This window comes from Pleurodeles waltl, chromosome 3_1 (genome assembly GCF_031143425.1).
Source record: "Pleurodeles waltl isolate 20211129_DDA chromosome 3_1, aPleWal1.hap1.20221129, whole genome shotgun sequence".
In the NCBI taxonomy this organism is placed as follows: domain Eukaryota; kingdom Metazoa; phylum Chordata; class Amphibia; order Caudata; family Salamandridae; genus Pleurodeles; species Pleurodeles waltl.
This window is the reverse complement of record NC_090440.1, coordinates 1,903,698,535-1,903,724,723: the sequence shown is the minus strand read 5'-3', so window position 1 is coordinate 1,903,724,723 and position 26,189 is coordinate 1,903,698,535. Positions and strand designations below refer to the sequence as shown.

At 46.0% G+C, this 26,189-nt stretch overlaps 1 protein-coding gene across 3 annotated transcripts in view; it reads right to left on the bottom strand.

Annotated features, from left to right (window-relative positions):
• Positions 1-26,189, bottom strand: part of MPP4 (MAGUK p55 scaffold protein 4) — a 245,382-nt gene that overhangs the window by 105,687 nt on the left and 113,506 nt on the right. For 2 of the 3 annotated variants that reach the window (XM_069226059.1, XM_069226058.1), the window contains 2 exons: positions 21,650-21,664; positions 14,399-14,440 (listed from right to left, as the gene is read on the bottom strand). In XM_069226059.1, the coding sequence (XP_069082160.1) occupies positions 14,399-14,440; positions 21,650-21,664 (57 nt within the window). The remainder of the gene's footprint in view (positions 1-14,398; positions 14,441-21,649; positions 21,665-26,189) is intronic. The other variant, XM_069226061.1, reaches the window with a different exon arrangement.

Genomic DNA, 26,189 nt, shown 5'->3' with positions numbered 1-26,189 from the left:
CACGTAGCAACAAGGAACATAACATTGGCGACGAGGGCGGATGAAGCCACGCTGCGTCCCCAGTGGACCAACAGATTTTCTATCACAGAATAACGGTGAGCAGCGCTCGCATGGCGAGCGCACTCGACAGCGCTCTTCGCGCACACCACAAGGCGGCCACTGCACACGTGACGTTTGTGCCGCGGAAACAAAAAAGAAGCGGACAACTCAATGCGTCATTGGGAGGCGAAACGCTACACCCAGAACGGCGGCCACTCACCAAGTGGTGCTCGTGCCGGTCAGGTGTGAAAAACAAACAAACAAAAAAACGCAATAGGCCTCCCGCAGCGTACTGTTCAAGCCAGAAGGGACAACATAAGCCGCCTCAGTGTGAATCAGGCCGAAACAAAGGGACTGAGGTGACACATAACGACAGTCACAGGACAGGCAAGTCACGCACATCCCCGGGTGCAAACAGTGCCGGAACCACTTGAGAGAACACCGAATCACCATGTCAGCCATACCACCAGTAGAGCCATTCGTAGTTGAAGGCGCCCCTTCAGCGCAGGCACCCAAATGGAAAGAATGGGTAGAGAGAGTAATCCTCTACTTTGAAGCAACAAAGGTCGGAAATGCAGAGAAACGCTCAATGCTACTCCACATAGCGGGAAGGGACATATACAAGATAGCCAAAAAACTAGTGGAGGATACCCCGAAAACACATGCCACACTCATTGCTGCACTGACAGGCATTTCAAACCTATGGCCAATACAGACTATGAACGGTTCATATTCCGACAGGCCAGACAGAGAGCAGAGGAATCTCTAGATGCCTTCCATATGCGGCTCAAAGACCTAGCGAGTTCGTGCAGATTCGCTGATGAAACAGAGGAGGTGAGAGGACAAATAATACAAGGGTGCTCATCATTAAAACTTAGGGAACGCATACTGGAAGAGTCAGGAAAGTCACTGCCTGACATCCTGCAAATGGGAAGGACAAAGGAACTCTCGAAAGTTCGGGCGTCCCATATGGAGGCAGCCCTGCAACACCCTATCAAAGAAGAGGCCACCAATGCGGTCATGACGCCCACAAACAGACAAGGGGAGAAGCCAAACAGGTTGCAAGGGAGACAGTGCGGATACTGTGGGGGAACACACAGACCGTTCGAATGCCCGGCTTGCCACCTACGGCCACAGGTGGAGAAGGAGCTGGATCAACTGGAAAGAGCAGGCATCATCGAAAAGGTATCAGGGCCAACTCCGTGGGTGTCACCGATCGTGGTCACACAAAAACCCAAAAAGACGGAAGAGGTCTGCATATGCGTGGACATGCGCCTCCCCAATGCCGCCATCAAAAGAGAGAGGCATCTAACGCCCACCATTGAGGACATCCTGGGCGAACTCAGCGGATCGAGGTGGTTTTCCAAGCTCGACCTTCGGTCAGGATATCACCAGCTACTATTAGCCAAAGAATCGAGGTACATCACAACATTCTCCACTCACATAGGGCTAAGAAGGTACAAACGGCTGAGTTTCGGAGTATCCAGCGCTGCCGAGGTGTTCCAGAATGTCATTCAAGAGTTGTTGGCTGACTTACCAGGAACCATCAACGTTAGCGATGACATTCTCATTCATGCCCCCACAATTGCTGAGCACCACGTTCGCCTTCAAAGCGTACTCCAACGCATACGAGATTCAGGACTTACCTTACATCGCCGGAAGTGTGAATTCCTGAAAGATCGGATCCAGTTCTTCGGATACGTATTTTCTGCCAATGGTGTTGCCCGGGACCCGGCCAAAGTGAATGACATCAGAACTGTCCCACCTCCCAATAGCGTCACCGAAGTCAGAAGTTTTCTGGGGATGGTGAACTTCTGTGGCCGGTTCATTAAAGACCTCTCGAACCTTACCCAACCTCTTCGGAGGCTAACCAAAACATCTGAGTCGTGGGACTGGGGGCCTGATGAACAAAAGGCTTTTGAAACCATCAAGGAAGCACTATCCAGTGAGACAACGCTGAGGTACTTCGATCCAAAAAAAAAAAAAAAAGATTGCAGTTGATGCGGGACCGAAGGGTCTAGGGGCGGTGTTGCTCCAAGAGCAGTTGGGAGAAGTGTGGTCCCCTGTCGCATATGCAAGCAGATCTCTTACAGACACGGAACAACGATACTCTCAAATAGAAAAGGAAGCCATTGCGGTGCACTGGGGTTGTAAACATTATCACATCTACGTATATGGCAGACCTTTCGTTGTGACCACAGATCACAAACCTTTGTTACCCCTGTTCAATGGCACTGCCTCGAAACTGCCACCAAGGATCGGAAAATGGATGCTACAGCTGCAGGACTACAGGTGCAGACTGGAGTATCACCCAGGATCGGAAAATCCCGCAGACTATTTGTCGCGTCATCCTAGAGTCGCTTCTGAGATAGAAGTGTAGGACGCACGAGAGACTGAAGAGTATGTCAGATATGTAATTGACCGATCACGACCACTCCCGATGTCAATGGCCGACATCGTCCAAGCCACCAGCGAGGATGAGTGTTTGCAAAAAGCATTGATGGCGGTGCGACACAACAAATGGCACTCTGTGATGAAGCAAGCACCTCTCCTGGACTCTGAGTCACAGCGCATTCTAAAGAGTTTGTTCCACATGAGAGACGAACTCTTGATGGATGAAAAGGGATGTTTACTACGTGGAACTCGATTAGTCCTTCCATCGAGCCTCACTGGCAAGGCCGTAGAGTTAGCCCACAATGGTCATCAGGGTATGGTCAAGACCAAAAGCCGATTGCGCTCCAAAGTGTGGTTTCCCCTCATGGACGAGCAGGTAGAGAGAGTGGTGAGGTCTTGCATATGGTGCCAAACCACAGGAGAGTCGCCAAGCCCTGTACCCGTCGAGACTGAGCCTGCTCCAAAGGGTCCGTGGGTGTCGGCCAGCCTGGATTTTGGCAGTCTGCCGGATGGTAGGCACACCTTGGTCATCATCGAAGACTTTTCAAAGTATCCCGAAGTGGAAATCATCTCATCCCTCACGGCTGATGTGGTGATCTCCAGTCTGGAAAAAGTTATGGCTACTCATGGCATCATCTCAGAGGTCAAGACAGACAATGGTCCTCCTTTCCAAAGTCGCGAGTTTTCCGAGTATCTCGCCAATGTTGGCACCAAATACAGGAGAATCACCCCAAGGTGGCCCCAGGCCAACGGTGAGGTGGAAAGGTTCATGAGGACTTTGAACAAAGTGATTCGCATCGCTCATGCCGATCACCAAACAATGGATTATGCCATATACTCATTTCTGAGAAACTACCGGCAGACACCTCACTCTACTACTGACCGTTCTCCGAGTCATATGGCATTCGGGAGAGTGTCGGCCGATCTGATTCCCCATCACCCGTCGTGGATACCTCTACCTCCCAACCTGAATCAGGCTCAGGAAAAACGCTTGGCCTCCAACCAGCGGGCCAGCGTGTCCCGGAAGTCAGCTCATTCAGACATCACTGTGGGGGATGCTGTACTGTTAAAGAACCATTCCCCTGAAAGCAAGTTCTGCATGACCTACAGCCCTGCTCCGTGGGTGGTCATTCGTCGGAAAGGATCCGCTGTGGTGGCTCGGCGAGATGGAGAGGTAATCACGAGGAACGTGTCTCTGTTTAAACAATTTATCCCATCAGGAGATGGACTTCCCGACGGCTCGGGCGACCTCCGAGATGATCCCCCGTTGTCAGTTCCCTCGGCGGGTGGCGAGGGCCCTCCTGTTCTGGTGACCGGTCAGGAAGAAGTTGTGGCTGAAGAGACAGTGAGTCCCCCGAGCAGCACAGGTGAGCATATTCCGATTGGGGGTCGGGCTGAATCTACCCGATATAACCTTTGCAGCAACCCCTGCCCTTCGATTCGTCTCCGGGACCATTTGGTCGATGGATGACGCTAAGTGTATTGTTGTTGGTTTTTGTTTGTTATCTTTTTGGAGGAATGTGGTGTCGTGGGGCTGTGTAAACACCGCCCACGTGACACCGGTCAGCCCAAGTACGGGTGACTCCAACTCACATGAGTTGGTGGGCCCCGGATGTAATGAGGTGTGCTCCACCTCTTGTTTGTATGGAAATGGTTTGCTCTCGGGTTATCGAGCGATTGTATAAATAAACAGAGGGCGTGGTCTGGCGGGGAGACGCTACGGCGCCTAGATGGAACAGCATCCCGTACGAAGCACCAGAGGTGCTTCGAGAACGGCCCAAATGACCACGTGCTCCAAATGACCATAGCGTTGAGTAAACGTGTATTTATTTCCCAACGCCGATAATAGCAAACAGAATCTGCAACACGTAGCAACAAGGAACATAACAGAGGGTACGGGGGTTCGTTTTAGCTTCTTTACATTTCCTAAGTAGAAACCTACACTTTAAAAGCAATAGCTCTGACGGTACATTGAGTTAATGGTGTTGTATCACTGTTTCATACAATATCTGAACTCTAAACCTACTTCCCTGCTAAATATTCACCACCCGGCCTAGCTGCCCTAAGAGTGTCACGTGTACCAAGGTATAGACTGGTTAGCGAACAGAACTAGAATGCAGTAGTGCCTAATACCTTGGGTCACTTTTTGTAAACAGCAGTATCCTTTAAAACGAGGCTCCCTAGTAAGCAATGCCTGCCGCAGGTCTCTAGGAAAAGGCCTCACGGCAGTGATTCCACTTGCAATATATTATCCAGACTGGGGACAGTTTCAGTCAACCCCCATTTTAACCTATCAGATAGGAAGTGGTTCTCACTTAAAGGGGCAGGATCGGATTCCCCATGTTCATCTTCGTGGCTCTGAAAATATTGAGCCACGACCAACTCCAACAATATAAATAGGAAAGACATAGAAAAGTAAAACGTGTATAAAAATAAAAGTTAAATAAAAAGAGTGAATTTGGAAAGTACGTTGTTCGAAGCACTGATGACCTGTAGCTGAAACTCGCTACACATCTGTGGCCACTACTTGAGGTTAGTTCATCCACTTCACTGTAGCATGAATTGATTGCAAGAAATCAAATCAAATCATAAACATTTATAAAGCGCGCTACTCACCCGTGCGGGTCTCAAGGCGCTCGGGGGAAGGGGTTACTGCTGCTCGAAGAGCCAGGTCTTGAGTCGTCTCCGGAATGCGGAGTGGTCCTGGGTGGTCCTGAGGTTGGTGGGGAGGGAGTTCCATGTCTTGGCCGCCAGGTAGGAGAAGGACCTCCCACCCGCCGTGGTGCGGCGGATGCGAGGGACGGCGGCGAGATCGAGGTTGGCGGAGCGAAGATGACGGGTGGGTGTGTAGAGTCTGAGGCGGCGGTTGAGGTATTCGGGTCCCTTGTTGTGGAGGGCTTTGTGTGCATGGGTGAGGAGCCGGAAGGTGATCCTTTTGCTGACGGGAAGCCAGTGTAGGTGTCTCAGGTGGGCGGAGATGTGGCTGTTGCGGGGTATGTCGAGGATGAGGCGGGCAGAGGCGTTTTGAATTCGCTGCAGACGTTTCTGGAGTTTAGCGGTGGGTCCTGCGTATAAGGTGTTACCGTAGTCCAGGCGGCTCGTGACGAGGGCGTGGGTCACGGTCTTTCTGGTGTCGGCGGGGATCCAACGGAAGATCTTTCGGAGCATGCGGAGGGTGAGGAAGCAGGAGGATGAAACAGCGTTGACTTGTTTGGTCATGGTGAGAAGTGGGTCCAGGATGAATCCGAGGTTGCGTGCGTGGTCTGAGGGGGTTGGTGCGGTGCCAAGGGCCGTGGGCCACCAGGAGTCATCCCAGGCGGTCAGAGTGTTTCCGAGGATGAGGACTTCCGTTTTGTCTGAGTTTAGTTTCAGACGGCTGAGTTTCATCCAATCTGCAACGTCTTTCATTCCATCTTGCAGGTTGGTCTTGGCGCTGGTGGGGTCCTTGGTGAGGGAAAGTATCAGGTGAGTGTCGTCGGCGTAGGAGGTGATGATGATGCTGTGTTTGCGTACGATGTCGGCGAGGGGGCTCATGTAGACATTGAAGAGAGTCGGGCTGAGCGAGGAGCCTTGTGGGACGCCGAAGATGATATCGGAGGGGTCTGAGCGGAAAGGTGGGAGGTATACTCTTTGGGAGCGGTTGGAGAGGAAGGAGGTGATCTAGTCCAGGGCCTGTCCTTGGATCCCGATGGAGTGGAGGCGGGTTATTCGTGTGCGGTGGCAGACGGTGTCGAAGGCAGCCGAGAGGTCGAGGAGGATGAGGGCGACTGTTTCTCCGTTGTCCATCAGGGTTCTGATGTCGTCTGTGACTGAGATGAGGGCAGTTTCTGTGCTGTGATTAGCTCGGAATCCGGACTGAGAGGGGTCGAGTAGGTTGTTGTCTTCAAGGAAGTTGGTAAGTTGCTTGTTGACCGTCTTCTCTATGACTTTGGCCGGGAAGGGGAGGAGAGAGATGAGGCGGAAGTTCTTCAGGTCACTTGGGTCCGCCGTAGGTTTCTTCAGTAGGGCGTTGACTTCAGCGTGTTTCCAGCTCTCGGGGAAGGTAGCAGAAGAAAACGAGCTGTTGATGATGGTCTGGAGGTGCGGGGCGATGATGTCGTCGGCTTTGTTGAAGATGAAGTGTGGGCAGGGGTTTGAGGGGGCACCGGAGTGGATGGAGTTCATGGTGGCTTTGGTCCCTTCCGTGTTGATGTGAGTCCAGGCGTTGAGGGTGATGGTTGGGGTTGTAGGTTCTGTGGTGGTTGGCTGGGTCTGGTTTCCGAAGCTGTCGTGTAGGTCGGTGATCTTACGATGGAAGAAGGTGGCGAGGGAGTTGCAGAGGTCTTGTGAGGGCGTGATGGCGTTGGCGTTGGCGTTGGCGTTAGGGTTGGAGAGCTCTTTGACGATGTTGAAGAGTTCTCTGCTGTTGTGGCTGTTTTTGTCCAGTCTGTCTGTGAAGGAATTTCTTTTGGCGGCGCGGATCAGTTGGTGGTGTTCGTGGGTAGCGTTCTTGAGGGCAGTCATGTTATCTGCGGTGTGGTCCTTGCACCAGGCTTTCTCGAGGGTGCAGCAATTTTTTTTGATTCCTTAAGGGTGTCAGTGAACCAGAGAGGTTTTTTGGTGTTGGTCTGTCTTGGGAGGCGTCTGAGGGGAGCGAGGTTGTCTGCGCAGTTGGTGATCCAATTCGTGAGGCTGAGGGCTGCGTCGTTGGGGTCAGAGGAGAAGGTGGGTTGGTTGTCGCTGAGAGTGGAGAGAAGCTGTTCCTCTGGGATTTTGTCCCACTGTCGGCGTGGGATGGGTTGAGTGCGGATGTGGCGAGTCTCGCGTCGGAAGGTGAAGTGGACACATCTGTGGTCGGTCCAGTGTATAGCGGAGGAGTGGCTGAAGGATACGTGGTTGCTGGCGGAGAAGATGGGGTCGAGCGTGTGCCCGGTGATGTGGGTGGGGGTGTTCACCAGTTGCTTGAGACCGAGGTTGTCGAGGTTGTCGAGCAGGGCGGTGGTGTTGGGGTCGTTGTTCCGTTCCAGGTGGAAGTTGAGGTCCCCGAGGAGGATGTAGTCCGGCGAGGCAAGGGCGTGCGGGGAGATGAAGTCAGTGATAGAGTCGCTGAAGAGGGTGCGTGGACCAGGGGGTCGGTAGATGAGAGTTCCTCTGAGGGTGGTCCTGGGGTCGGTGTGGATCTGGAAGTGCAGGTGTTCGGCGGCGAGGGGGGTGTCTTCGTTGGAGGTGGTGACGTTGATGGAGTCCTTGAAGACGATGGCGATTCCTCCACCTACTTGGTTGGTGCGGTCTCTCCTGGAAATCTTGTAGCTGTCGGGGATGGCTATGGCTATGTCGGGGGCCGAGGAGGCGTTCATCCAGGTCTCAGTGATGAAGGCGACGTCCGGTGCGGTGGAGTCTAGGAGGTCCCATAGTTCAGCGGCGTGCTTGTGGATGGAGCGTGCGTTGATCAGGATGCATTTGAGGTGGTTGTCTGCGCGTGGGCTGGCGGGCGTGGTAGTTTCGTGGTGGAAGGTGAGTTTGCAGGTGCGACATACGAAGGGTCCGTGGGTACGTTTCGGGTTGGCTTGGAAGCAGGTGCTGGAGCGCCCTGGGTGTGGAGAGTAGTGGGGTCGTAGCGATGCTGCGGGGTTTGGGAGTGCTGTGGACCAGGGGTCGTGGCGCTGGGCACGGTCCAGGCGCGGACGGGCGCAGACGGGCTTGCCTTTGGCGCGCCAGCGCAGCGGCCACCATAAGAGGGAGGAGGGGGGAGGAGGGGTCAGCTGGGGGCGGGGGGCAGGAGGGGGGCGACGAATGGGAGCGGGGGGGCGGGCGAGCAGGAGGTGGCGGAGGGTGGGGGGGTCAGGTAGAGGGGAGGGAGGAAAAGATATGGGAGGGGGGTTAAAGGTGGCGGGAGTAAGGAAGAAAGATAGGAAGATAGGGGAAGGGGGGTTACAGAGGTGGAGGGGAGTGAAGCAGGTCAGAGAGAAGAGTCAGGAGCAGAAGAGCCGAAGAGAGAAGAGCCAAGAGGGTAAAGAAGAAGAGGAGTCAGGAGCAGAAGAACCGAAGAGAGAAGAGCCAAGAAGAGGGTAAAGAAGAAGAGGAGTCAGGAGCAGAAGAACCGAAGAGAGAAGAGCCAAGAGGAAAGGTAAAGAAGAAGAGGAGCGAAGAGTCAAGGAAGAGGAGTCAGGCAGAAGAGGAGAGACCTGAGAAGCAGAGGATACGAAGAACACAGATGAAGAACACAGATGAAGAAGGAAGAAAGCACACGCAGGTCGCGGTGCAGAAGAGAAGGAAGAAACACAGATGAAATACACAGAAGAAGAGCACAGAAGAAGAACACAGATGAAGAATACAGATGAAGAACACAGAAGAAGGACTAAGAAGAAGAAAGAATACGCAGGACGGGGTGCAGGGAAGAAAGAAGAGCACAGAAGAAGAACACAGATGAAGACAGAAGAAAGAACACGCAGGACGGGGTGCAGGGAAGAAAGAAGAACACAGATGAAGAATACAGATGGAGAGCACAGAGGAAGATCAAAGATGAAGAAAGAAGCAGGCGAAGAGGTGAGTAGCATGGGGCAGGGCGAGGGGCTGGGCGGGGGGAGTACTTACTGTAGTTTCGCAGGACTTGCTTGGAGGTTTCAGGAGCCTGGGCTGGTGGAGCTGCAGGGGCAGCGACCTACCCTTGGGTCAAGGGTCGCTAACTCTGTCGCGCAGCGGCCGCCATAAGAGGGAGGAGGGGGGGAGGAGGAGTCAGCTGGGGATGGGGGGCACGAGGGGGGCGACGAATGGGAGCGGGGGGGCGGGGCGAGCAGGAGGTGGCGGCGGGAAAGCGGAGGGTGGGGGGGTCAGGTAGAGGGGAGGGGGGAAAAGATAGGGGAGGGGGGGTTAAAGGTGGCGGAGAGTAAGGAAGAAAGATAGGAAGATAGGGGAGGGGGGGTTACAGAGGTGGAGGGGAGTGAGGCAGGTCAGAGAGAAGAGTCAGGAGCAGAAGAGCCGAAGTGAGAAGAGCCAAGAGGGTAAAGAAGAAGAGGAGTCAGGAGCAGAAGAACCGAAGAGAGAAGAGCCAATAAGAGGGTAAAGAAGAAAAGGAGTCAGGAGCAGAAGAACCGAAGAGAGAAGAGCCAAGAAGAGGGTAAAGAAGAAGAGGAGTCAGGAGCAGAAGAACCTAAGAGAGAAGAGCCAAGAAGAGGGTAAAGAAGAAGAGGAGTCAGGAGCAGAAGAACCGAAGAGAGAAGAGCCAAGACAAAGGTAAAGAAGAAGAGGAGCCAGGAGTCAGAAGCAGAAGAGCAGAAGAGAGAAGAGCCAAGAGGAAAGGTAAAGAAGAAGAGGAGCGAAGAGTCAAGGAAGAGGACTCAGGCAGAAGAGGAGAGACCTGAGAAGCAGAGGATACGTAGAACACAGATGAAGAACACAGATGAAGAAGGAAGAAAGCACACGCAGGTCGCAGTGCAGAAGAGAAGGAAGAAACACAGATGAAATACACAGAAGAAGAGCACAGAAGAAGAACACAGATGAAGAATACAGATGAAGAACACAGAAGAAGGACAAAGAAGAAGAAAGAACACACAGGACGGGGTGCAGGGAAGAAAGAAGAGCACAGAAGAAGAACACAGATGAAGACAGAAGAAAAAACACGCAGGATGGGGTGCAGGGAAGAAAGAAGAACACAGATGAAGAATACAGATGGAGAGCACAGAGGAAGATCAAAGATGAAGAAAGAAGCAGGAGAAGAGGTGAGTAGCGCAGGGCGAGGGGCTGGGCGGGGGGAGTACTTACTGTAGTTTCGCAGGACTTGCTTGGAGGTTTCAGGAGCCTGGGCTGGTGGAGCTGCAGCGGCAGGGGGAGCGACCTACCCTTGGGTCAAGGGTCGCTAACTCTGTCGCGCGGCGGCCGCCATAAGAGGGAGGAGGGGGCGAGGAGGGGTCGGCGGGGGGCTGGAGGGGGGTGACGAATGGGAGCGGGGGCGGGGGCGAGCAGGAGGTGGCGGCGGGAAAGCGGAGGGTGGGGTGGTCAGGTAGAGGGGAGGGGGGAAAAGATAGGGGAGAGGGTTAAAGGTGGCGGGGAGTAAGGAAGAAAGATAGGAAGATAGGGGAGGGGGGTTACAGAGGTGGAGGGGAGTGAGGCAGGTCAGAGAGAAGTGTCAGGAGCAGAAGAGCCGAAGAGAGAAGAGCCAAGAGGGTAAAGAAGAAGAGGATTCAGGAGCAGAAGAACCGAAGAGAGAAGAGCCAAGAAGAGAGTAAAGAAGAAGAGGAGTCAGGAGCAGAAGAACCGAAGAGAGAAGAGCCAAGAAGAGGGTAAAGAAGAAGAGGAGTCAGGAGCAGATGAACCGAAGAGAGAAGAGCCAAGACGAAGGTAAAGAAGAAGAGGAGCCAGGAGTCAGGAGCAGAAGAGCAGAAGAGCAGAAGAGCCAAGAGGAAAGGTAAAGAAGAAGAGGAGCGAAGAGTCAAGGAAGAGGAGTCAGGCAGAAGAGGAGAGACCTGAGAAGCAGAGGATACGAAGAACACAGATGAAGAACACAGATGAAGAAGGAAGAAAGCACACGCAGGTCGCGGTGCAGAAGAGAAGGAAGAAACACAGATGAAATACACAGAAGAAGAGCACAGAAGAAGAACACAGATGAAGAATACAGATGAAGAACACAGAAGAAGGACTAAGAAGAAGAAAGAACACGCAGGACGGGGTGCAGGGAAGAAAGAAGAGCACAGAAGAAGAACACAGATGAAGACAGAAGAAAGAACACGCAGGACAGGGTGCAGGGAAGAAAGAAGAACACAGATGAAGAATACAGATGGAGAGCACAGAGGAAGATCAAAGATGAAGAAAGAAGCAGGAGAAGAGGTGAGTAGCGCGGGGCAGGGCGAGGGGCTGGGCAGGGGGAGTACTTACTGTAGTTTCGCAGGACTTGCTTGGAGGTTTCAGGAGCCTGGGCTGGTGGAGCTGCAGCGGCAGGGGGAGCGACCTACCCTTGGGTGCTGGGTGCTCATGTTCTCGAATCTCAGAGCATATTGATTTGGATTTGAAAGAAATCCCCGGTCTGCATTTGATCAGATCTTATACTATACATCGCAAAGGCTTAAGAAGACTAGTTTGCTGTTTGCTTGGATTTGTGAAGTCACTTCCGAGTTGAGCAGCTGGTTCTCCACTAGCTGAAGTTTCTTCAGTGATCCCACTTGAAACACTGCATCAATGACGTTTTCATAGTAAAGCTGTGTGGCGACAAAAAATGCTGGCTGGGCATTTATGATATAGGCATAAAGTTCTAGGTTCCCATGTATCATTCCCAGAAGATAAACGGTGCATCTAGCAAAAGGAGAGGGCAGGAATGGTTGATGACCATTATGACTTTGCTCACACTTCTCTGACTTAAGGGACAAGAAAGATGGCAAACATTTTCCTAAAGTATAGCTCCTCCTGAAACCTTTGAAGAATTTTGAGGACCTTTTTCATGCATCAAAGTTTTTTTTTTTAATCTGAAATTAGAATGTGGTGTGACGTGTTTTAGTGCACTTCTATGATAAGCAAGCTGAGGTGCATAGGTTTACTATGTGTCTCATGAGCTAATACAGGCATGGCTGAGCGTCTACAGACACCACAAGGAATGGAGCATGCTTTGCAAGCAAGCATTCTTGATCAGTAAGTCGAAAAGGCAGATAATAAGAAGAAAGACCTTTGTTTGAGAAAATTGAGTGAGAGGACTATGAAAAGTAAATGTTGGCTTGGCTGGGAGACTCTGAGATAGAAGACTAAGGCCCTCATTACGAACGCGGCGGGAAATCCCGCCAAGTTCGGTGCTGGCGGTTGAAACAACGACCGCCAGCACTCTGAAGATGCTGCAGGACAAATAAACGACATTCCGCTGGGCCGGAGGGTGGAAAGAGTGTTTCCACCAGCCGGCCCAGTTGAATGCAGGGCCTGTACATTGCCGCCTGCCCCACATGGAGCCGTCGGCAATGTAGCAGTGCGGCGGGTGCAGCAGCACCCGTCGCGCATATCACTGCCCGTAAATCGGGCAGTGACATGCGCAACGGGGCTGTGCACGGGGGCCCCTTCATTGCCCAAGCAAAGTGCATGGGCAGTGCAGGAGCCGCCAGGCGGGCCCCGGGCACCCATTCCCTCAGCCTTTCCCTGGCGGTTTAAGGCTGGGGGAAAACAGGTTCATTATCCAGCAGGCAGCGCTACTTGCAGTGCTGCCCTGTCGGATAAGGAACTCCACCATCGCCAGGCTGCCTGGCGGTGGTGGAGTTCCGCCTGTGGTGGTCTCACCATGTACATTATATGGCAGTCCGGACCGCCATGCTGGTGGCGGTAATTTCCGCTACCGCCGGCATGGCAGTCCGGACCGCCATGTTCATAATGAGGGCCTAAATCAGACTTGAGAGCTACAGACCCCACATGAGGTGAAGTGTGAGGTAAAGGTGCAGCCAGTCAGTTGAGAAGACATTTAGCTGGAAGATACCCATTTGGCTGAGAAGACTAGCTCTACGTCTATGAGAATACTGTAGCTTGGTTGAAAAGGACACTAGATATGAGACTGTTGCACTACATCATGTTTTTTGCTTCTAAGCCTCTCCGCTGACAGATTCCTAATGTAATTTGCCTCCAATGAAAACATCATTGTTGTTCAGCATACACTCCCTTTTCAGAGATCCAGATAATTAATCCAAGAAGGATACTCCAGACATAGTGGAGAAATCCATACATCTGGATTGCGGATTAGGATTGCCCAATACAGACTGCTTTCAGGTCTTGTGGCGGGGAAACTCAACTTTCAATTTGATGAAAAGCCACTGCTACCAGCTTCCATTCATTCAACTGTCCTTGGTGACTTACCTAGTGTGGCCAGGTATCGACGATGCCTATTTTAACACAATTACATGCATATTTATTGAAGGAATTGTTTCCACTGCATGGATTTAGTTCATTATTTTGCTAAGTGGTAACCGTTCCACAGCACTGTATTTGGCATCAATTTGGTGCATTTAAAAAAAAAAAAATTGTTTATGCTCTGGTAGTAACTGAAATGGTCACACTGTCCCTAGCACGTGGCCTGCATGAAGTGAAGTCAGCAAGCAATAGCCAACTTTATATATATGTTCTCACTTAGGATCCAAATATATTCTACTAGAAAGTTGTCAGATGGTTTCTCCTATTCCCTCTTGTTTGAGGAGTTTCTTGTGTTTTCTTTCTGTTTTTGTCTCATTCCTCATCTCCCTCTTTATTCTGGGTCCTTACTGTCTCCATTATATCCGCCATTTGCCAGGTTTAATCCAAACAGATCAGGCTGAGATTGGCAATCCTGGTCTCTGCTCCTGTGTCACATGCTAGTCAGATGTCTCTCTCGCCTGCCATCTCTCAACCCCACCTCAATTTTACATCTTTCCGTCTTCACTATTTCTTTCTCCTCTTACTCTATACCTTTGACTTTCTCACTTGCTATTTGTCTTTCACACAGCCTCCCTCTGTCCAATTCCCTTCCCTGTCCTGTTTATCAATCTCTATCTGGATCCTTTTGTTTTTCTACCCAATCCTAGTTACACCCTGTCTCCTTTCACTATTGAGCTCATAGTCACCACCTCTTTTCCAGTCTTCCATTCTTTACCCTCTTTATCCCATTCTCCATTAGCTTCTATACAATGACTATAACAATTTAAATTCTGAAACAAAAAATAAAAATTAAAACACACTACACTATTATGTACAATAGAGCAAAACATCTCCTGTGAACATCAGCAGACCTAATGGCTTTTTATCCACAGGTTACACGCTAGAATCAAGGCACAAGCAGAAAGAATGGACATTTCCATCAAGTTATTCTGCACACTTTCCAAGTCATGCAATTTGTGGACTGGTGTCTGTTTGAAGGGGAAACACTTTAGTGTGTTGGGATGGTAGCTGGGAAGGCCAGAATAGGTGGTTGCAGTACCCAGTGTTACAGAGAGATTGGTAACTGGTATTCAAGCAAAGACAGCAATAAACCAGACCAACCAACAGTTACACCAACCAATAAAGATCCTCTGACCATATTCGGTGAATTCTTCGTCTTCTGTCATTCGAAGCAAGACACAAAGGGAAAGCAGGAAACAGAAAACCATGTTACTGCACAATATATGCAATTCTCTGTTTGGTCATTTGCAACTCTAAGTATCTTTATAATTGTAACCAATACCATGTAGATTTGCTGGAGATGTATACACATGTTTTGGTTAGTTTAACTAGTAACAGCCTTCATTGTCCTGATGTAATGTCCACAAAATTAACAATCCTTATTAAATGCATCTACCAACCAATAACATCATGTACTATATATTCAAAGTAAAATAGCTAAAGCAAAAATAAAATTGTGCAATATTGTTTGGGTAAGGAAATTACTGTTATTCAGCAGGAGAAAGGCAAAATATTGCTACTTCAAACAAACTCCTGCAAAAGAGGGGAAACTGTTCTATAGGTAGGTACACAAAAATACCAGTATTTTTACAGTAAGAATTTGGATCAGAATATTATTGCTGGTATATCTTTCTATGAAAGCTAATGAAACATCAAAATGTAAGTGGCAGCGATTCCTTTTTTGCATCAGTCCTGTGGATGTCAGGGAGCCATATTAAGGGTTTTGCTCATCACCTTTTGAATGGCAAGCTATGATGTTTGATTGTAAGCGATTATGCATCCAAAAGCTACTGTAAATAACTTGCTCAAAGAAAAAGGGGTAGGCCAGTAACTGGGGCCAGGGCAAGACAATAAATAAAGAAAAAACAATGGTCCCTATGGGGGAAGTCTGAGCCTCAACTTCCTCCAGTTTTATACATATGTTTTCTGTATAGCACTTGCACACTTTAAATTCACTCATTTCACTTTCACTGTGACGTTGTATTTTTGGAGCACCTTGTTGCAATGTGTTAAAAAAGGTATCTTTAACCTTAATGTTTTAAATGAATTGTATAAATTTAATTTGATTCTTGTTCAAACCAATCTAGTGATGGTTATATACTGGTGCCGAGGAAGATGTGAGTGAGGCTCACACTTCCCCCTTAGGACCATTATTTTTTCTTTATTTGTTGTTGATAACTTGGAGCAAGCGCTGTAGAACAATAATCACAAACACCACTTCCAGCTTTACAAACCTTCTAAATAAGCAAGTATTTCACAAACATGAGGCACAATGTGGGGGCATTACTTAATGCATTTGAAACTGTGACGGAGAAGGTGGCTATAGGGTTTTCACCTGCTGCATAATGTTTTCAATGACACAGTGTAAACATCCGCAATGTACCATGTAGTCTTGGACCCTTGATATAACTACCAAAAAAACAAATTGTTGTCTAGAGATTTTCATTTTTGATTCAGGTTTTTGTATCATTGGAGAAGTAATTTAGGTTGGGTAGACATTGCTAATCCGGCCGATTTGTTTCTGGACGATATTTTTAAAAATGGCAGATTTTTTTGTAGTGATGATGTAATATTTCAGGAACCATGACACCTATATACTTTGTTTTGGTGTCAAAACATAAGTTTTGAGGGGCCAAGTAGTCTTACAGAGACAGAAAATAACTCCTCAGAACAAACCTTCTGCCATTTTCCAAAATGGCAGCTCTATAATGACGTGCTTTAGCCATTATACTGGTAATTTATTTTAATATTGTTTTTCTTTCAGGTTTTCTGTTGATTCAAATTTATAAGCATGAGAAAAGCAGGTGATAGCAGAGGATCTTTACCACCTGACACAGTGTTGCTAACTACAAAATATGAGGACTCCTTCCAGAAGGAAAAATGTGTCATATGCCAAACTAATTTGAAAGATTAGTGCAGCTTGACATAAGAGAGGTCGAGATGCTACAGAAATATGGCAAGAAGAAGATCATAAAAGATTAAAACTGATGGGTGAAGAGGATCAAATAATTTATCATTTTCACAACAAGTGCTACAAGTCATATACAATGGAAAAAAGCCTGGAAAAAAATAGTCAAAAAATGGCAGAAACCAGTGAATCACAACAATAATCCGAGTCTTCTGTAAAAGCGACGCAAACCCAATGCCCATCCACTCAGAAGATCAATGGCTACTCCTCGTCCACCTCCAACAACTGATCAGAAAGTAGAGGCTCTTCAATGTGTTATCTGTAGTTTAGCCAGAACAAGGGACAAAGGGAATGATGAAAGAACAAAGTACAAAGTACGCGAGTCTCAAAGGGCAAACATGTTTTTACCTGCAGCTAGTTTTTTCTAAGATTAAGTTTTAGTCGAGTAGCTGATCTAAACAGCGAGGTGAATGTATTTGTAGAGGATTTGTATACCCACCTGAACTGCATGCATGCATGCATACATTCGAAAATATGAATGTACAATGAACTCCCAGCAGCAATGTAACCACCAGCCTTCAGTTAAGTTTGACCTCTTTGAAAAAGCAAATTAAGTTTTAAAGCCACTCTTGAGTGCTGCTACGGGTTCACACTCAATGAGATCAGGGAAATAATGGTCAACATTGATTAAACTGTATTGATCCATAATAATGAAATTGAGATTTTTCTGGTGAGAATGTACAATGACAAAATTTGTTTCTGTCAGTCCACGAAACAGAATGAGCCAATTATGGTGTTCTCAGCTGATATGACTCCTGAAGTTCTTGTTGCCAAAATAAGATCACAGGATGCAGTAAAATCAGCAGAAAGCATTTTAAGAAACATCTTGAAAGATTTAGATTTTGGACTTAATGAAAAAGTTTGTGATGCCCCAGAGCTCTGCAAATCGTGGTAGTCAACAAGAATGCCTGATGCTGCCTTAACATTTTATACATTGTTGTTTAATATCAGCAAAACAAACTGTTACAAACCAAAGTTCTTGAGTTCAGAACAGAACCCGACAACATTGATGATGGCTTTGAAGATATAAGCAAAAACGTGGAAGACAATCCCATGAACCCGTAGGCTTATGCTGTGCAAATGTACTGTCTTTTTCAAATCATGTTTTAGCAATTACATCACAGCAAAAAGAAAACTCCGAAACACATGATGAATGCCCACGCAAACGATGACAAGTGCAAAAGTAGAGAGCTAATCAGTTCAATGAAAAGGATTGGTGTTACAACCACTTACAATGACATAGTATGGAACAGAAACTTGTTAGCAGCTCATGCTGTAAAATCTTGTGAATCCGACAGCACACCACTTCCAAGTCACTTTACCAGGAAAGGATTTACAATTGCTGCTCTTGATAATTTTGATTTTGAAAACAGCTCTTCTTTGTCTGGAACATCCAGCACACATGATACTGCCATGGTGCTTTTGCAAGACTGTAGCAATGAAGTAGCCGCTGGAAAACAAAAAGTGTCAGCTGTAAGCATAAACTAACAAAGCTGGAAACTTATAACCAAACTGCCTTGCCAACGTGAGCAAAATCACTAAAAGCCATCAACACGTCCCAGTCTACCAGAAAGTTTCAAAGTGGCTGAGGACATGGATCATCTTCTACCTGATGCTGCGGTCGGCAAAGCTGATTTAACTGGATTTATCATACGCTTATTCGGTGTGGACTGAACGATGAAGAAAAGCCAGTTCCTCCGTGGGCTATAGTTCATGCTCTGATCTGCCACAATACAGTCTCACTGAAGAAGGTTGCGTTTTTACCAGTAATACCATCTCCAGTCACAAACAACGCAACAGTATATACAGCTCTAAAAAATGTCCAAAATGTGCATGGTCAGCTTGAAGACCAGCCTATCCTGCCAATTTTCTGTGATGAAGGTGGTTTCCGTGTTGTAGCTGACATTTTTATGAGCAATCTAGTAGAATTTGATGATCTTTTTCCAATGATGGTAATTTTCCACATGACAAAAGTTGCGTTGTGGTGTGAAGGAAGGTATCTTGGTGGATGTGGCATAGACAATGCTCTTATTGAGGCTGAAATCTTTGGAAGCAAAACTGTCCAGTCAGTATTGAGCGCAACTCATTAGGTTAATTCGTTACAAGGTATGCTCATCATATCTGAAGCTATTGAAACATTGCGTTGGAATGCTTTCTGGAACAAGAATGACAAATTAGGTTTTGCATATCTTATCTCAGAAGCGAACAAGGGACAGGGTGCACTTCATTCAAAAGACATAATGCAAAGCCAAGCAATGTTCAATACACTCAGTTCAAAATCAGAAAACCAAGTTTGTATAGTTTGACAAAGACTGTGAAGAAAAAGCAGAACTTTGCACGTACTGGGGAAATGTTTTACACATAATAGCTCTAGTGAAAAACTTGGTCCATGCTGATCAGTAAGGTGATTATGAGCTGCATGTGAAGCCTGTGGAGTCACTGATTACTGTGTTTTGTGAATTCGATTGAATAAACTACCTGAGATATGGGTCCTGGTATTTGGAAAGAGTGAAGAAGCTACAGGTGATAAAACCATACTTCTACAGAAAATTAATTCAAAGACATTTTGTGGTGAAAGACAGAGAGGGAAGGTTCAATGCTGTGGCTCCAGAGATCACATAAAAGCGCCAAGGGAATTGTTGGCCAGACACGTAGAAGTGAATATGTTGCTCAGTGGCAGCTAGTTTACTGTGAAGTCCTTTCTTTTTGCAATGTTTTCAGGGAGATGACGAATTCAAAATGAATGGACCATTGTGAAACTGTTATTCATTACAAACTTGTGGGAAAGAGAGGGAAACATTTTACTAAACAAGTTGACAGCCTTCTTCATTTCATGCAGCAGAAAAGCAACCCCTTTGAAATGACTGAGTCTGTGCTACTAAACAACCTTAAACCAAACAATATGTGGAGAACGATATAAAGACACGTCTCCTAGCTATCCTGGAAAATGGATAAAAAATATATGCAGAACTGAAGCAGGAGAGATTAGTAGTGAAAGAGAAAAAGCTATTTGACATACTCACTAAAGCTAAACTTCTACACTTTAATTGCCATAGTAAGAGTTTCATCCAACCAGCCACTACAAAACAGGCTACAAAAAACAACTTTCGCAAGCACACACCGAGATGGATGTAGCAAAAGAAAGGGAAGAATTTTCCAAGAACATTCTGTCTCATGAGCTCCTTCCAACAAACACATTGTTTGATGGAGATGCTGCATCCAAACCCATTAAGCACAAACTCATACAAGAGCTCGAAAAAAAACTTTCACCTGAAGAATTTCAATACAAAAAGGTGTCCTCATTAACAACTGTTGTTGTTGTGGACTGTATGTCACAATTGGGAATGGTCAAGGTTTCATCCATGCAAAACTTCGGAGAAGTCATTCAGACTGTTCTACAGATATCAAAGTCAGTGTGCACCTTGCAAGAACTCTACATTGTCTTTGACTATTATCTTGAACTATCTGTCAAAGAATGTGAGAAAATCAGACAAATGTCTACAAGTGGAACAATGGACCTTGCCTGCATCAAAAGTTCAACACCTATACCTGTGCAACTTGATAAGTTCTGGTCATCAACACCGAACAAGATGAACTTGGAACAATAAATTTCCAATTTTCTGATGTGAACTGATTGTCAATGAGGAGCTGGTGCCTGCAGAGATATATTCAAATGGTACGGGTCATATTGTTCAAGAACTTAACAGCAAATTGGAGGAAGCTGACCTTCGTGTTGTGCCACATGTTGAGTGGGCTACTCCAAATAGTTCCAATCGAGGCATTGTACTGTCAAATGACATACATCTTAATATTGTGCTATTCAGATTTGTTGCAATGTTCATAAGACAAGGATTGTCAGAAGAAGAATGTGACTTTAAAGATGAGAAAAATAACTTGTGCGTGTGTGGAAAATTAGTTCTGACTGTCACACATATGACGATCTTCGGTACAGTGAGTTCAAAAGATCAGTCCCACTAAGTGACCTTCCACCGACGTCATATTCTGTGCATGGACACATAAAAGAACATTCTACTTGATCAGAAGATGTGTAAATGTTTTCGAACATGCATATTTAGAGAAAGATCCATGTGAGTTTGGTTTGGACGATATTGATGGGGTGCTAAAACCTATGAAATTTCTAAAGTCTCTACCCATAGAACTTACACATACATGTACTTGCAAAACCTGTGCTACAAAAAGATGTCCCTGTCGATATGCTCTTCTCAAATGTTCAACATTCTGCAAATGTACCAAAAGCACTTGCCAAAACAAATAAATAACAGAAATATGAAAATGTGTCTAAAACAGGAGTGATAAACATTATTTTTCTTGTATTCGGATCATAAACATTGCTTTTGTATACATAAAAGGATTAAAAACCATTATTATTTGTTTCATTTCTATACATGTCTCTTCTTTCTCTATGATAGCCGCCGTATTTGAAAATGGCAGAAGGGCTGCTCTGAGGAGTTATTTTATGTCTCTACAAGACTATTTGCTCCCCAAAACCTATGTTTTGACACCAAAATGAAGTCTATAGCTCTCAGGGTTCTTGAAATATTACATCATCACTGCAACACATCTGCCATTTTTAAAAAAGGCAATCCAGAAACATTTGGACCGAATCAGCAAAACTAAATTACTCCTCTAATGATCCAAAAACACAAATCAAAAATTGAACTTTGTGGAATTTTTTTTTTATGGAGGTATATCAGGGTGGCTGGGATTATGGAACACTACAGCAGCCTATGGCCAGGCGGTAAAACGAAAAGTCTTTGGAAAGTCCTATCTCTTTAGTGATATAGCTTACAAAACAACAAAGTTTGGTGCGTCTGTGTCCAGTGCGTTCTCTTTAACACAGTTCTTGTGAGAGTGAAATACACATTTCTAAGCACAAGTGAAATCTGTCTCATTCGAAAGCCATATATTGTTTTTTGCCCTTTCACACTGCTGTGGGAACTGGAGATAAGAGACTACTGGGAACTAAGCCAACAGAGCATATGAAATGGAGCATGGTGGATATTCATTGTTCATGAGAGAGTCCCTGCATTTCACATCATATTATTTTTACTATGGCACTTTAAAATGAAGATCTTTTTTTTTTAAATAGGGTTATTGTTGTGCGTTTTCTTTGCTGTAACCTAGAGTGCAAGCTGAAGGTGACCATCACAGCATCTCGTGATGTCTTGTACAAGAGAAGGGCCAGCCAAATTATTATGATACATTATTTTCAATTATCCTTATTTAACTACAGAAACCATAAAAAGGATCATCAAATTGTTGCCTGTTTAAATGTAGACTTTCATTTCTAGCTGAACCTTAATTTGCGGACAGATAACTTTATATACAGTTCACATGATGAGATCACCAGTATATTCATAACACACATTTTTAATTTACCTTCTTTGAGCTCCTCTGAAAAATGTAATTGAGATAGTGCAAACAAAAACAAAAATCTAAATTAATATGCATCTATAACATTGTGACTTTCATACTGAGGTCATATTAGATGAAAAGAGGCGACGCATTTATGCAATGTTCTCATAACTTGCCAAAGGGTTGTGGGGAATTAAAAGTCTGCCCATCACAACGTCTGTGCTTTCTGAAGTTACACATTGTGTATACGTTGTGCAAGTTCACCTGCAGGCAGTTTCCAACAAAACATGTTTTTGATTCAAGGCACACACCTGTGATGTCAAGTGACCTCTGACACCAATCCAGATACTCCCTGTAGCCAAACAGGGCCTAACCTAGCCTTCCACAATGACCATGTTTCGAAAACAGATAGCCAGAGGCAGATAGCAGCCAATGCACTGCTGTATTATCCTTTGACAGTGAGGTCAAATGATCTATGATATCAGTCATTCTCTCTGGCCAGTCGCGGCCCATCACAGCTTCTTGCCAGTACAAAGCTTCAAAGCAGCTAACCAGCAGCAGATAGCCAGAATAATGTATCAGAATCTACTAGATATCTGAGGTCAGGTGACCTTTGTTGGAAGGCTCTCCCACTAGCCAATCAGATACCACCTTCATACCTACCATCAATAAAGTGGCAAACAACAGCAAAACTTTCTTTAAAGCCATCAAGCACTGTATCAATTCACACCCAGATCCTCCAGTTCCACCACTGGTTGACACATGCAGTGCCATCAATCAATGCTTCATAGAGAAGAACACCAAATCAGATACCACATTGGCAACACGAAACAGATAGCCACATTACTCCCTGTGTCCATTGCTTTACTACCAAGTTGACTGCCTTCAGCTTCTGATGGCAAGCTGAACTTACCAAATTCCTGAACTCACTCAAGGCCACAATATACGCAAGAATATATTCTACCTTTATCCATCATTAAATCTATTAAAAATACCTTATGTCCCTACTTAACACTGTCAAGTCTCCTCACCCAAGGAACCTTCCCGATGTCCTTAAGACAGGGCTGATTCTTTCTCTACTGAATAAACCAATCCTGGACCTAGATAACACTCCAATGTCTGCCACAACACTTGCTTACTTGTCATAGGAAAAATCATCAAAGACATCAGTTTCCACACAGTTACAGGGACAGATCAGAAAGAACAATCTAGAGGGACACCAAACCAGATTCAGACAATGCTGGAGCACCTATACAGCTATTCTTTAAGTAGTCAATGAAACTCTTCTCATCAATGAAAGAAATGGCCCTTCTCTCAGCCTTTCTACAGCCTTTGACACAACTAACATGCAAGCACTGATTAACACCCTGGAAACATGGAGGGGCTCATCCCCCACAGTCCTGCAATGGTTCTCCTTGAAACGAAACCAACCACCATCAACACATTGGACCCCAGGACTACTCCCCCTTTGGTAGCTTATACTGCACAGCAGTCTTGACCATAGATTATTGTTTCAGAACCCGCAGTGAACTATATTGAAACATTCTGCCATTCTTGATTTCTTGTAATCTCTGTTTTGTGCAGGGCTAGGGTACTTGGTTAGCACTTTCATTCAAACCCCCTGAGATTGGTGCTGTCAGTATCTTCTTAGGGTTTCACTTGTTCAGACAATGATCTTGTAATGCATATTTTTTATCAAGTTTTCTTGGTGTTGTGAATTATTGCTCATGAAATTTGTGTACTTTAGCACTTTTACTTCAATCCCCCAAGATTGCTGCTGCTGGCATCTTTCTGCAAGTTTACTTTTTCAGTCTATGACCTTGTAATGCAACTTTTTTTTTTTATCAAGTTTTCTTGGTGCTGTGATATACAAATTATTGCTCATGGTGTATGTGTACTTTAGTACTTTTACTTCAAACCCTGAGGTCGGTGCTGTAGGTATCTTTTTAGGGGGTTTACTTGTTCAGACCATGATCTCAGTGATATCTGAATTATTTTTTGGGGAATATGTGCATTTTATGTACCTTTTAACATTTTGGCATCTTTCTCTTAACTTCTTTTTACTTTGTTTATATTGCTCAATGGATGTATGGTTTGCAATTATTTTAATTAATCGTGCAAAAATGAATAAATCTTTAAATCTGAACTAAACCAACCACCAGCAACACATTAGGAAAGAAACGTCAAAATCCCAGGAACTTCCCATCTCCTCTATTGCACCCTGGGCTTCCATCTTCTTCCCCACAATCTTCAACCTCTCTAACGAATCCCACAAATCAATGCTCACAGACAACATCGACATCTATTAACATACTGGCAACACTCAATTCTACCTCGAAATTCTCTTTACCAGCAGTATTCATTGACTTAAAACCCACCTTGAGCCAATACAGATTTTGATTTCAAAAGCCCATCGAAAGCTCAACCGAATGAAGACTGAATTTCTCTTGTTCTGTAACAGCTCCAAAGTCCCAAACATTCAATCTCAGCTCTCTGACATAAGCACTTCTATATGAGACAACATTCTACTCAACGGCCTCGCTGACTCCACTCTGGCATTTTTGTATGCTCTTATACATACTGGAGCAATCTCATCAAGGGCTTGAAGAAGTTCCTCTCTATGACCCCAATGCTCACGGGACTGCATTGGCTTCTGCTTCATGTTTGTATTGTATTCAATGTCACATATATTCTCCCAGAAATTATATCCAAGCCAAAAAGCCAAAAAACTGATCACCTCAAATGGACTGTACCACACCATAAGTCATGATATCACCAAACTGGATAAAGAGGGGCAAGACTGAAAAAAAGGAAACATAAGGCCTTCTTGGTCTGAACACCACTCAGGAGGAACAACAGCCACATCGATTTCCGAAATGTTTCAAACCTTCTGTATTTCATAAATAAGCTGAAGCCATCTTTTCAAGGAAAATTGCACTATCCTACATTAAGTGGTATTCATTTGTTACCTGCATCTTAATAAGGATCTGATTCATATTCCTGGTCTTTCACCTTTGTTTAGCAATCTCTTGCTTCCCAACTAGGTTTTGGCTAGATAAGTAGCTCTATGCATATAGAGGCTTTTCTCACTAAAACAGGTTTTTGCACACAAAGTTTTCTGCATGCGACACCTATATTTAGCAAGAATTTAATATGCTTTATTTTTTAAACATTACAAAGCCACAACATTTTCAAAGGTTTGAAAAAAATATACAAACTGTACAAGGCAAGTCCGGAAAATTCGCATATTCAGGTCAAAGTGCCAAATCAATTTGCAAATCAAGGAAGGGTCATCGAGTGTGGGGTGTGAGGGGAAACAGTGGTCCATTCAACTAGTATCTTCTTCCCCCATCCCCCATCCCCGGTGCGGCAGCACCCACTCTAACAGTGGACATCTTCCGCTTTGTGGATGGTTAGTAATTGACAATGGCAACTGTTAACATTCAAATGCTTTCCGACCCAATACAAAGCACTACATCCGTAGTATATGGTCCAAAGGGCATCTCCGTGACCCACTTGTTAGTGATGCAAATACATTTGAAGTATTATTCCCTTACATCAGCACTTCCAGAGGGAGAAGCAGATGTTGCTACTTAATAGAAACGTTTCCCGATGCAGGGGGGATTCACCAGAATTACCTAAGAATGTTCCAATTCTTCTATATTTTGTAGAGCTTCCATGGGTTACACATGGCTTGATATGCTGAGACCTCTAGGAAAATACACTAATCCATTATATTAGCCAAGCATTCAAGGTCTGGAGGGTCATACTACTTCTAGACAACATCCATCATGTTGTGATAAGATTTATGTGAAGAAGGGCACACATGTCTATTTATATCTAGTTCAGGAAAGATAGCGGCAGAAAACGCATGAATTCCTTAAAAGAAAGGACAGGAGACACTTAACACTAACAATACCCTAGGTGCGCAGGGGCAGCAGACAAGAGAAGCGGAGGGACAGAACTTAACACGGTGCTAGGCTGGCTCTCCAGGACCGACTTTGCAGAACCCTGTGCTAGGGGAACAGGGGCAGAAGACGTGAGAGCTGACTAGAGGAGAGGTCAGGAAACAGAGGCACAGAGACAGTAACTGGCTGAATAGAGACAGCAAGTAAAACAGACAGTGCAAGTGGAATAGGGGTAGGAGACTTAGGACCAGACTGGAGGAGGGTTCATAAGTTTGTTAAAACAGATGGTGTAAAGGGTGCAGAGACATGAGACATTTGAGCTGAGTGGAGAAGGAGGACTGGATATGGAGACTACAAACAGACAGGGACAGGAGACAAGACAAGAGGAAGAACAAAGGACAATACCAGCAGCAACCCGTCCTTAAGGGCAGAAGTGCAACACTCCATTAATAGCCTTGGACCTGGGCCCTTCAGTTTTAAGTAAGCCCTAAAGTGCTCAGGGCCGAGTGTCTGTCACTGACACTTTGTCCCAGAGTGGGGTGGGGTCAGCAACTCTCACTGACCCCATCCCACTCTGCGACGAGGTAGAGACTACAGCCTTCTTCCATTGGTTGACCTAACTGAGGCTCAACCTCCGAGGCTTCTCTCCAGAGGCA